A 13,502-nucleotide genomic window follows, 5' to 3' on the forward strand; every position below is an offset into this window, starting at 1 on the left:
AGTGCTGGAAATGTGGTATTGAGTGTTAGTGAACATCCCTCCTTCCCTTCTTTCCTCCTTCCCTTCTCTTCTTTCTTTCCTTCCTTCCTTCCTTCCTTCCTTCCTTCCTTCCTTCCTTCCTTCCTTCCTTCCTTCCTTCCTCCCTCCCTCCCTCCCTCCCTCCCTCCCTCCCTCCCTCCCTCCCTCTCTCTCTCTCTCTCTCTCTCTCTCTCTTTCTTTCTTTCTTCCTTCCTTCCTTCCTTCCTTCCTTCCTTCCTTCCTTCCTTCCTTCCTCTCTCTCTCTCTCTCTTTCCTTCCTCCCTACCCCCTCTCTCTTTCTCCCTCTCTCCCTCTCTCCCTCTCCCCCCCTCTCCCCTCCCCTCCCCTTCCCTCCCCTTGCTCCACTTCTGGTGGTTAATTGAAAATTAAGAGAGTCTCATGGACTTTACTACCTGAACTGTCTTTGAACCATGATACTCAGATCTCAGCCTCCTAAGAAGCCAGAATTGCCACCAAGATCCACCGTAACGCAGCTTCGTCTTTTTTTTTTTTTTTTAAACTGCACTTGGGCTTTGAACTCAGGGCCTGGGTACTGTCCCTCAGCTTCCACTTCCAGCTTTTTGGTGGCTAATTGGAGATAAGAGTCTCAGGGACTTTGTTTCCCTGGGCTAGGTTTGATCTGTAATCTTCAAATCTCAGCCTCCTCAGTGGCTAGGATTATAGATGTGAGCCATTGGTACCTGGCAATCATCTCTTTTGAAACAATAAGCAGAACATGTATTATGTATCACAGATAGTAGCAATTTATTAAAATTTTTAAGTATATATAGCACAGTATTGTAGAACTATAAAAATATTAGTTCTGGTTTCAATTTTTTGTTTCTTTTTTACAATTTTTAAAATTTTATTAGTGCTACAAAGGAGTATTTTATTTCATGGGTGACATTTCTACACATGTATACAGCATGAGGACTTTTTTTTGCTTTTGAAAGATGCTTAATATGAAGTTTGTAAAGCATTTCCACTACACAGTTTTTCTGAATTAAATTTTTTAGAGTTTAATATTATTAAGGTTTGGATATGAAGTATTCCCCAAAGGCTTGTGTTGTTAAAAGATATGATACAAGCCAATGGTGCATCTAGGCGATGATTGGATCATTAGGGCTCTGACATTATCAAGTGTATTGCGCGATGGATTCATAATTTGATGGTGTTATTGGGAAGTGGTAGAAACTTTTGGAAGTGTGGCCTTGTTGGAGGAAGTAGGTAATTTGGGGGTATGTTCTTATCCCTGGAACCTCTGTCTCCCTCTGTGTCTCAGTTATTATGATGTGTGTGCCTCTGCTCTACTACACTTTCTATCATGATGGTCTGCGTCACCATAGCCCAGAAACAATGGAGCCAATCATGAAATTATAACCCAAAGTTAATCTTCTTCCTTTTTTCAAGTATTCTGTCACAACAATACAAAATGAAAAATATGTAGGAAATTAGGAAGACCATAAAATGTCAAAATAAATAATCACCTTAGTTTTGATAAGAGTTTTTTAATGAGTGCCTTATTTAATCAGATTATTAAAATGTCAAGATCATAAATGTTAGAGTTGGAAATTATCTTAATAGATTTTTTTCATGAGTTTCATTTTGTATGGTTTTGAATTCTAGAGAGAATTTATCTTTTAGTTTGAAGTTTCTTTTTTTTTGTTGGTCATGGGCTGGGTTTGGGTGCTATCCCTCTGCTCTTCAGCTCAAGGCTAGAACTCTACCAGTTGAGCCACAGCGCCACTTTTGGCTTTTTTTGCTTATGTGGTGCTGAGGAATCGAACCCAGGGCCTTATGCATGCAAGGCAAGCACTCTACCACTGAGCCACCTTCCCAGCCCCAAGTCTGAAGTTTCTTTATTCAGATTAACACTGATGGTCCTTAGATTTGTCTTTCAAAGTAAGACTAATTCCCTTCACTGTTTGGAAGACGATCTTTGTGAGTGTGTCTTTCCTTGAGAGAGATTTGAATTAATTGATCTTAAAATAGTACTCATTTACAGATTTTAAACTTATTCTCTAAAAATTGTCCTTTTCTTTGTATGTATATTCTAATACAGGTTGTTTTTATTAGGCAGATAATCAAACCACTATGCTTCTTATCTCCATTGGGTACTACTTCTGGTAAATTTTCTGTCATAGAATATGAAATAGAACAGTTCAGTATTACTGAGAAAAGATACTCATTTTTCATTTTGAACTTCAACTTGTTTAAAAATATATTAAGGGGCTGGGAAGGTGGCTCAGTGGTAGAGCACTTGCCTTGCATGCATGAGGCCCTGGGTTCGATTCCTCAGCACCATATAAGCAAAAAGAAAAAAGCTGGAAGTGGCGCTGTGGCTCAAGTGGTAGAGTGCTAGCCTTGAGCTGAAGAGCTGAGGGACAGCACCCAGGCCCAGAGTTCAGGCCCCATGACTGGACCCAAAAAAAAAAAAAAAATATATATATATATATATATATATTAATTTAAAAATTTCAATTTTTTGAATAAAAGTATTTTTGACCTGGTTTGTTAACTCTGCCAAATTTTAGTCATAAGTATTTTTTGCATATATAGGAATGAGCCTTCTGTGAATCAGTTCTGCATTTTGTCTACTATTTTTTAGCATCTCTTGTTTACTTTTATTTTAATAGTGGTTACTGATCTCATTAGTAGGGTTAAGTATCCAGGAACTGTACATGAGCCTTATTTCTGTGAGGTTAAAGGAATAATGTGTAGACATTTGCTTAGTTCTGTTATGTAGTTTTGTATACACTAATGTGTATCTTTTTGAAACAAGGGAAATATAAACTAGGGAGGTTTTAAGCTCCTTTTTGTGTTTATTTTAGGTAGTATTAAAGATAATCAAACATTATCAAGAAGAAGGACAAGGAACTGAGGTTGTTCAAGGAGTGCTTTTGGGCCTTGTTGTAGAAGACAGGCTTGAAATTACCAACTGCTTTCCATTCCCCCAACACACAGAGGATGATGCTGACTTTGATGAAGGTAAGGGTATTGATCTCCAGTGTGTCTTTATGGTACATATAGTACATATTTCTCAATGTAACTTTTTTTTTTTTTGGGTTGGTCATGGGGCCTGAACTCTGGGCCTGGGCACTGTCCCTCAGCTCTTCAGCTCAAGGCTAGTGCTCTGCCACTTGAGCCATAGTGCCACTTCTGACTTTTCCTCCTTATGTGGTGCTGAGGAATTGCACCCAGGGCTTCGTGCATGCAAGGCAAGCACTCTACCACTAAGTTACCCTCCCAAACCCCTGAATGTAACTTTCTTTTTGTCCTTTTTTTTTTTTTTTTGGTCGGTCATGGGGCTTCAGCTCCGCCTGGGTGCTGTCCCTCAGCTCTTCAGCTCAAGGTGAGCGCTCTACCGCTAAAGCCACAGCACTACTTCTGTTTTTTAGTGGTTTATTGAAGATAAGAGTCTCATGGACTTTCCTGCCTGGGCTGGCTTTGAACTTCGACCCTCAGATCTCAGTCTCCTGAGTAGCTAGGATTATAAGCGTGAGCCACCAACGCCTGACCCCTCAATGTAACTTGAAAAAAAAATTGATACTGATTTTGGGGCTTGAGTTCAGAACCTGGATACTACCTTTAAGCTTTTATGCTAAAGGATAGCATTCTACCATTTGAGCCACAGTTCCATTTCTGGCTTTTTGGTTGTTAATTGGGGGTTAAGAGTTTCATGGGCTTTTCTGCCTAGGCTAGCTTCAAACCTTAATCCTCAGATCTCAGCCTCCTCAGTAGCAAAGATTATAACCATGATCTACCACCCTTGGCTTTCAAGGTAACTTTTGATGATTATTGGGAGACTGTTGTCACATTATTAGCGTGCCAGTGGAGTTTGTCACGTTAATCTGAATCATTTTAATTTCATAGTGCCTCCATAAATTTTGGAAAATGAAGATATATCTAATAAAATTGATTACCTTAGGCCTTTTCTTATTTGGAGATGTGATTGTGCTTTGTAGTATGGTAATCTCCTCTCATCTTCAAAGATAAACTCCCTTCCCAGTGAACAGTCCACAAATGGTACTATACCCTCTGTGTATTTGTTTATATGTTTACATAGACATATAAACATTTACATATATGCCTATGATAAAGTATAATTTATAAGCTAGGTACAGTGAAAGAATAAAACAATAATAAAATAAAGTTACATAATTTTTTTATTGTGCAGGAGATTGACTCAAGGGACTTAATGCATGCTACGCAAGTGTTCTGCCACTGAGCTAAACACCTATCCTTATAAGAATGTACTGTAATACATTTTTTAAACTTAAAAACTACTTGTTTCTGGAAGTTTCTATATATTTCTTTCATTCCATGGTTGTTGACCCAAGGTGACCAAAGTCATGGGAACAGAAACGATGGTGGAGAAACATCGGTGATTTTGATAGGAGCTGGGCTGTTGTTGATGTCCTCATTATGAAAAATTTGTCAGATAGTTCACATTATAAAGGAAATGGTTTGCCATTGTGTCTAGCAATCATTCTTTTCTGTACTATTTTTGATTCTGTTTCTAGTAAGAGATAGGTTTAGCTATCTGCTTCAGACAGAAACAATTCCTTAAACATTTCAGAAGCATTCTATTTTTTGTATTATATATGTAATTGCCTTGTGAACCAAGTCCTGTCACAGCTAAAAACTCAAAGAAAAGGCCAAAGTCAACATCATTTAAGATTTTCTTTGAATTTAGTTGAACATAGTAGTGTACTTTATTGACCTCTCAGGACTCATTTTCTGTGTAACTATTTAATTTTTTTTCTAATGACGAAGTTAACCAGTTTTTAGTTTGTACCTCAAGAGTGTTAATCATATGTTATGTTGTACTACAGATGTCTAGGACTTTTTTGTCTCTCATTATCCATCGCTAGCTCCCCCTTTCCATTTCTGGCAACCACATTTTGGTTTTCTAACTTTGCCTTATATAAGGGGAGTCATTTAGTTTGTGTCTTTTTGTAACTGTCTTATTTTATTTAACAGGATGACCTCCTTGTCCATAGTGCTATAGCATATGACAGGATTTTTACATTAGTTATATAGAGGGGAATTTTATTGTCACATTTCCACATGTTTACAATGTATCCTAGTCAATCTCACTCCTTTTATCTCTCCACTTCCCAAATAATTTTAACTTTTCATTGTTCTATTTTCATAGTCACATATATTCTTTGACCATATTCATCTTCTTTTCAAATTGTATCTTAAAATTATTTACCTTGGGGCTGGGAATGTGATTTAGTGGTAGAGTGCTTGCCTAGCATACATGAAGCCCTGGGTTCGCGTCCTCAGTACCATATAAACAGAAAAGGCTAGAAGTGGTGCTATGGCTCAAGTGGTAGAGTGTTAATAACCTTGAGCAAAAGAAGCTCAGGGACAGTGCCCAGGCCCTGAGTTCAAGCTCCAGGACTGGCCAAAAAAAAAATTTTTTTTTAACCCTCTGCTTTTCTTTGTCCCTCCTATTTCTTTCTTCCTTTTTTTTAATGTCTAAATTATTTATTGTATTATATATAACTTTTTTTTTTGTCAGTCATGCGGCCGGAACTCTGGGCCTGGGTGCTGTCCCTCAGTTCTTCAGCTCAAGGCTTAAGCTCAAGGCTTGAGCCACAGTGCCACAGCTTTTTTCTGCTTATGTGGTGCTGAGGAATCAAACCCAGAGCCTCATGCATGCAAGGCATGCATTTTACCACTGAGCCACTTTCCCCACTCCATAACATTTTCTTTATGGTTTCATGTGTTGTGAGTGTTTAGGTTCCTTTCACTCCTTGGCTATAATGGTAATAATATTACAATAAATATGAGTGTCTGAAATCTTTGAGATACTATTTTAGTTCCTTTCAATGCAGAATTAGAAGAATTGCTGAATCATGTGGTAAATCCTATTTTTATTTATTTACTTGCTTGTGTATTGATTTTTGCAGTGTTATCAAGTGAGTGAGACTGGGTCATTTACATGCTAGGCCAGTGCACTACAACTGAAGTAACTAACAAATCCACAACCCTGTCATTCTAAAAAGATCTTCTTTAAGTTTTCCATAGAAGCTGCTCTGTTATATATTCCTGCCAGTCATGCAGAATTCCAGTTCTCAGCATACTTGCTAGTACTTTCTACTTACACTTATTACAGTTAACCTTTTTCAAGGGTTTGAGGTAATTACCAACTAATGTACTTAAAGACACTCATTAAAAAAACTGTTTTAACAACCCAGAGATAAGGAGACACTTCAATTTAGCAGTACTATCTAAAAACCAGTCCGGGTGGTATAATATGTACGCTGCCATCCGTTGTTACTCTGTCCAGTTGAAGGATTGTTCAGTCTCATTTTCCACTGATATTTAAATGATGTGTCCAAAATCATTTAACTACAAGTTGATGGAATAGTGATTGAAGCCAGTTTCTGCTTAGTCCAAATCCTGAATTTTTCACTATGCCGTAGTCTCAAAAGTTGAATGAAGTATATGTCAAATATTAAAAATGTATTGAATTTTAGATATTCTATACCAGAAATCCACTATTTTGGGGTGGGGTGAGGTGGGAACAAGTAAAGTTCCTTATGGCTTGCCTTCAGGGACTAATGGGATATTTGTCATTTTTTTCTTACACATTTGAAAAACAAATATGTGTTTCCTTCTAGGAATTTAACCTATTTTGTCTTAATGTGCATCAGAATAATCACAAGTAGATTTTTATAAAATCTAGATAAAAACTGAAATTTCTTATTATATAGATGTATCTTGGAATACTTCTATATGTGAACAGTTAGTTTCGTATTGTGGTAAAGCCCTCCTGTTTTGCTTACTGCATGTTCATTGTTTTTGTCCTCCAAAACAAAAATTTGTTCAGTATTTTCTTTTGCTAACCATACTTACTACAAGTAAAATATCAAGTATTTCATAATATTAATAATTATATATTTGAAGTTGCTTAGGATTTTTGGTGAGTATATGGATTTGGTGTTTTGTTTGCTTTAGTGTGGTGCTTCCTGTCTCTATCAGAAAGTTTTACCACTTGTGATTGATAAATAACTTTTCATTTTTTATCCCTCTTTTGTAAGGTTAAAAAAAAAAAAAGGCAAAGGCTATCTCTTTCCGTTAAAAATAGGTGATTCTTTGTGTATTGTAACGTGATGCTGTTCTCTGTGTGTCTCTCTCTGTCTCTCTCTTTGGCCAGTCTTGGGGCTTGAACTCTCAGGGTCTGGATGCTGTTCCTGAGCTTCTTTTTGCTCAAGGCTAGTGCTCTGCCATATGAGCCACAGCTCATATGGTGGTACTGAGGAATTGAACTCAGGACTTCATGCATGCTAGGCAAGCACTTTACCACTAAGCCACATTTCTAACCTCTTGATGCTATTCTTAATGTTAGTCCAGAATATATTGTAAGCATTGAAATGAAAATACTGATACTGTGTGGTGTTTCATTGGAAAATATAAAAAGTATCCCAGTTTTAAAGCATGTGTTGAATAGTTGGTGCTTAGAGGAATGGAAAGGCATTAAATTCATAGCAATTGTAACTAGACATTATGGGAAGGTTTGGGACCCAGAGAATTAGATGGGAATTTCAGCTCCTCTTAAAGAAGCTGTCAAGATTTTTCTGACTTCATGATATCTTTTATTTAGCATGTATTAACTGCTCACTTGAGTATCGTTCACATAGTAAAAAAGATGATTTCCTAATGAGGTAAACTAGATAGTAGTGCCTTTGATTAGATGATTCAAGACCTAGAAAACGAGACATGAAATGTCTTTTGTTTGTTTCTATTAATGCATTTTTTTTAACAACATGGGATAACTTTGCTTTGAATGCTGTAAATCATGATAAACTTATTTTATAGAATTTCTAGTTGAATGTGAGATAACTTACATTAGAGAATATATGCTTTCTAAAATATGAATAGAAAACTCAATACTAAAATTCCCATTAGGGGGCACTATTATCAAGCTTAGGAGAACTGGAGACTAATTTGTTTTCTCAGACATGCAAACCGAGGCTTGCTAAAAGGGAAAAAATAATTTCATCTGATCAGTCAGATATGTTTTATACAACCGAATTTCTTAAATATGTTATAAAGTACGCTGCAGTAGATTCAGTAACTCACAGTCTTGTTTTTCACAGACTAAACCAATGTAATGTTGTAGGTGATATAAGAAACTTACTTCTTTCTATATCAGAGCCAAACTCTTAGATTTGGAGTGAACAAAATTTTTTATTTTGTCTACTTTTTGTTAGTCACAAAGGGTGATTCTTTGCCTTTCAAAAATAGTTCTCTTTCAAAATGAAGCATGAAAACTAATATACTGAAATGTAGCTAGGGAATGAAATGATGCTTAACTTGCTCAGGCAGTATTTATGTGTTCAGTGTAGGCAGTGGCTAAAGTAATAACACATACATACACTAACGTAATACATATACGAGATTTCAATTTTTAGGGTTCATTTTCAGAAGAAAATTCTTTGTGAAGTTGGGTGTTAAACCAAAAATACTAGCATAATGTGTTTTACAAAACTTTGATTATCATTAAGCTTTGAAAAGAAATCAGTATTGTACAACTGTAAAAAGTTACAAAGAGTGAAATATGAATTGGCAAAAAAATGTAATTAAAATAGGATGTATTAGAGTAACTTTGCCACAGCATAGGTGCTGTTTATATATCACTGGGTTTGAAGAGAGAAGTTGTTATTTGCTGTGCTGTCTGCATACGTAAGCCATATTTTATGGAGAAAAATCTACATAATTACTTTCTACCTCAAGTTTCTCTTTCCTTCTGTTTTCTTCTTCATTTGCCTAACATCCACAGCAGAGCAAAACTACTTGAAACCTGGCTGGTATTACTATTTCAGCTTTGAATTGCTTTTGAATTCAGGGAAGAGTCAGGCAGGACAGAGAAAGCCTTTCATAAGTTTTAGACTGATGGAGACATTTTGTGGGAAGACATGATGTTTTCTTATTCTTTCATATCATTGCCTACTTATAGGAATAGCCAGTGATCATTGTGATCTTTAACAGATTTAATTGAAAAAAAAACCTATTTATTTTGCTGGAGATTTAGAAAAAGATCGTTGTGATAAAAACATTAAATATAAAGACAATTTAGGGATATATATGCATTTGGAACTTACTGGAAATAAAAAGTCAGCTTTACTTAGTAACCTCATTAAGTAGAGGTGAGATAAAATGTTTCATGTATCTCAGGATAAACAAAGACTTGCCCACAGTAAACTTTTTTTCAGCATTTATTCATTAAGTGGCTAGTGAAAAAGAAATCCTGGTTACTGCGTTGGAAGATTTTTAAGTGGGACAGACAAGGGTGTAAATTAAGAAGTCTGAGGCAGAACTTTGATGTAAGTCTGAAGTGAGTTTGAATAAAATGATATGAACAACCCAGGTATCAGTTGTTGTTTCCTTTTTGGAGTAATTTACAGGAGAAGGAAAGTTTGATTTTTGTAGCCAGTTGAAATATTAAAGTTTGAAAGCTTCTGTAACTATTAATAAGGAAGTGAATGTCTTTTGAATTTATTCTCATTATTCATTTTTCTGATCCCTCATAAGTTCACAAACATCTAGAAATAAAGAATAAGCTGATGTGTACACTTGTCCTCTTTATCAGAGAAAGTTACACTCTTTGACAGTACTTTAAATTCTGCTGCTACTTTAGTATACAGCTAGAGAAGTAGTTTTTGGTATTTGTACTCTTTGATAAATAATAACTCTTGACAATAATGTTAGTGTCATATTTATAGAAACTTGGAGCCAACAGAGCCATTAGCTATATTTAAATATTTAGTAAAATGTTTAATATATTTAAGATATTTAATAAATACGTCATTTTAGAGACATTGTGTAGGCTGAAAACTAGAGTTTGTACACTGGTTTATGGTACTTCTGAGTGCTGATATTTTTGTTGCTACTCATGGTAGTATTTTTTAAAATGTTAAATTGTTCACATATAGTGATTTTGTGTAAATTTCAGGGCAGAAATCTTATTGCCTTATCAAATTGTTCTTATCACTCATAAAGGTTATAGTTTTTGAGTTGAAAAATTTAACTTAAATACCTAAATTTACTGGTATATTTGTTTCTGCTTTATTAAGGAAATTAAAATACGATAAATAAAATAAGTCTCTCTCTCAGTATATTTAGTTCTTTTAGTTTGACTATTTTAATGTTTTAAATACAAAAGGAGTACAGTTTCATTTTAAAAGTTTCAAAAATACTTTTGTATTTATTTCATATTTTAAGATTTAGTTTTTTTTTTTAAATGAGAAACTTCTTTGCATGGAACGATACATTATTGAAAATGTGGTCAAGGTAAAAGATTTTTCTGCTTAAAGAAATTAAAGCGCTTTACACAATATTCTCCCTTGGTCCCCAAAGTGTAAGTGCTATGGTTTGGAAAAGAGCCAACTAAAACCTGTTCAAATTTTGTGCAGACTTAAAGTAATACTATAAGATTTGAAAATTACAGGTGGATACAGTACTTAAATAGCATTTAAAATTCCTAAGTTTCCCAGGTCTAAAAATGTAATCCTTAAATTACTATTCCCAGTAGTTTAAATTTTAATTAAATAAAAACTGTTTTACTTTTGAACCACAATAACTTTAGGTAAAGATATTTACATTTATTACTAAACTTCAAGGAACTAGCCATTAAAAATGAACTATTTAACACTAATTAAAATGTTATAAAGTCACAATTACAGTAGGTAACCAAATATCCTTGTTATTTCTATTTTTCCAAAAAATATTCCTAATAAACAAGTTCAAGCTCACTTCCTATTTTGCCCATAACTGTTACCCAATTTTCCTTGCCTAGTTAAATATATTATCTAAATATATTACCTAATGTATAAGTTTTATAGGTTGATAGGTTAATTATAATTAGAGGTGATGTTTTTTGGTGCTAGTGCTTTCATTTTCCAAAGTGCTATCTTAGTCATGCCAGTGAAGTGTTCTATTTGCTTTATTTTCACCTTTCTCTAGTTGAAATCTTCATAGCCCTAGAAAATCCCATCTGACAATATTCTTCAAGACATGTTAGGTTTCAGAGTGATGCTTATATACCTTTAACACTTTTCTCTTAGGAATATTATTTACTGCCTTAAAAAATCTTGGTTTGAAAACAAAATATAATGTCTTGACATGTAACTATCACAATAGTGAAAACTTATAATACAGTCTTGTACTACCTCTTTCCTTTATACTGTGTGTGTGCACCTTTTTTCTCTCCAATATCTTACTTGCAGACCTCTTCTAATATATAATCAACCATCTTCTTTCCTGCTTGATTAGTGAGACGACTAGACTACAGTCATTTCATTGGTGGTCACAGAAATGTATCTGTTTTCTTTCTGTTTTACAGAATTGAGTAGGTAATGACTATAGGTTTTGGTAGCACGCTACTAACCTACCAGCTAGCATCTGAAGCAGTGGAAATTTGGTGGGAGAGCTGTAGTCAGCATTCTCTGGTCTTGAAGCCTGCAGTTAGCTAACCTCGAGAAGCAGCAGCTGCAGCAGCAAGCAGTAGCCCCACCTCTGCCAGTTGTCCCCAGTGTTTTTTAGCTTCCAGAATCATCTGCTCTCACTTTAATTACTTGCTTTTTCTTCCTTTGTTCATTTGTTGTTCAGTTATCTAACCAGTATTTGAGTAGGACCTGTATGCCAGGCACTTGCTCTGGCTGTCACTCACTTGTATTTCTACTATAGATTTAGCTGCGATAGAGTATTTAACTTGAGTTAAGAGGAGACTTGAGAATATATTACATCAGTGACTCAGATAAATATAAAGTAAATGTTTTGTTGCTGTCCAGGTGAAGTTGCCCAGAATATAATTTTTGAATAATTGAGAGAATACTGTGAGATAGATACCTGAAGATTTTCAGTTTTGTAATGCAGAGTGATTTAGGTATGTTTGTTTTGTAATTTGTTCTTGAAAATTTATAAATTGGATGCTTTTTCATTTTTTATTAGAAATGTTATTTGAAATTTTTACTTCATTTGATACAGTCCAAATGCTTTAAAAATCTTTAAAAAAACCCTTTTATTATATATTGTTAGCGTATATTAGTTGTACAAAGAGGGAATTTTATTGTTACATTTCTATTCATCCATTCATATGATGTACCCCATTACATCCGTATAATGTACTTACTCCTACCATCTCTCCCTCATCATCCCTCCCAATTCTTAAAACTTCAGAAGTTTCTGTGCGTGGCATTAAAAAATATTTAGATAATATAATATCTGCCTTCATTGACCCTATTGGCTCTCCCCACGTTCAGTCTCCCTTTTTCCATACTATTACTGTGGTAATTTCATATGCATATATTATAAATTATTGACCAGCTATAATTATAGTATTATAATTTATTGACAGATCAACTTCATCTGTTGCTCTTTCTTTCCTTGTATCCCTTATGTTGCTTTATTCACAGCTGATTTAAAAAATTTTTAACTCTTCTTCCTTTGGAAGGAGCTCCCAGTATTTTAAATGCATTCAGTTTTAAAAATCAGTTTTAAAAAATTACTAAGCCTTCTGGTATTGAGAATTATTTCCCCTTATAATTTCATATTTTAGTTTGTCCTCTTTATCTTATCATTACCCCAGCTCTACCATGATGACCTGGGTAAAGGAAAAATGTCTTTATTCAGTACTAGAAGAGGATGAGAGGGTTGTAGGAAGACTAAATGATGAGTACTAGTAGTGTTAAAATGAAGAATGGGATGACACTACATGAACTGCTGTGATTGTTATAAGCAATATTAAAGTAGATTTATTTTTGCTTCTTTAGGGAATGTTTGGTATGACTAGTAGACTCGTGATGCTTTGTGAGGATCTAGATTTGTATTTTTTTCCATATTGTTTCTTTATGCAGGAAGCTTGATGTAAAAAATACTACTAGCCAATTAGGAAAACTGTGTACATACATATACCATTAGAATTCTTAGCTGCTGAGTAAATTCCTAAAATCATTCATATATTTTGAATGATTTCAAATTTCTGAAAGACCTAAAAGGAAAGAAAACTAGACTGAGGTCTGGCTCAAGTTCTAGATTTACCACTAGTTGGTTCTTCAAACCACAGTTTTCACATTTGCAACATAGATCATAATGGTAACCTCTGTAATTCTTTAACAGATTGCAAACTGAGGTCTAGAGAAACCCAAGGTTAAATTAGTAACACATCCAGAATTAGAAGCCTCAACATGCCCATTTAAAATGCAACCCACATAGCTGGGTGCCAGTGGGTTCACACCTGTAATCCTAGCTACTCAGGAGACTGAGATCCGAGGATCGTGGTTTGAAGCCAGCCTGCACAGGAAAGTCCGAGAGACTCTTATCTCTAATAAACTACTCGATAAACCACTGTGGCTCCAGTGGTAGAGCAACTAGCCTTGAGTACAAAGTAGCTCAGGGATTGTGCCAAGACCCTGAGTTCAAGTCCCAGGACTGGCCAAAGAAAAGCAAAACAAAAATGAAAAAAAACA

At 35.0% G+C, this 13,502-nt stretch overlaps 1 protein-coding gene across 1 annotated transcript in view; it reads left to right on the forward strand.

Moving 5' to 3' along the window:
* Eif3h (eukaryotic translation initiation factor 3 subunit H) overlaps window positions 1-13,502 on the forward strand; it is an 89,666-nt gene that overhangs the window by 19,445 nt on the left and 56,719 nt on the right. Inside the window, exon 2 of the mRNA XM_042673082.1 lies at window positions 2,850-3,006. Coding sequence (XP_042529016.1) covers window positions 2,850-3,006 — 157 coding nt within the window. The remainder of the gene's footprint in view (window positions 1-2,849; window positions 3,007-13,502) is intronic.

This window comes from Dipodomys spectabilis, unplaced genomic scaffold (assembly GCF_019054845.1).
Source record: "Dipodomys spectabilis isolate Male_0828 unplaced genomic scaffold, ASM1905484v1 ptg000783l, whole genome shotgun sequence".
Classification (NCBI taxonomy): Eukaryota; Metazoa; Chordata; class Mammalia; order Rodentia; family Heteromyidae; genus Dipodomys; species Dipodomys spectabilis.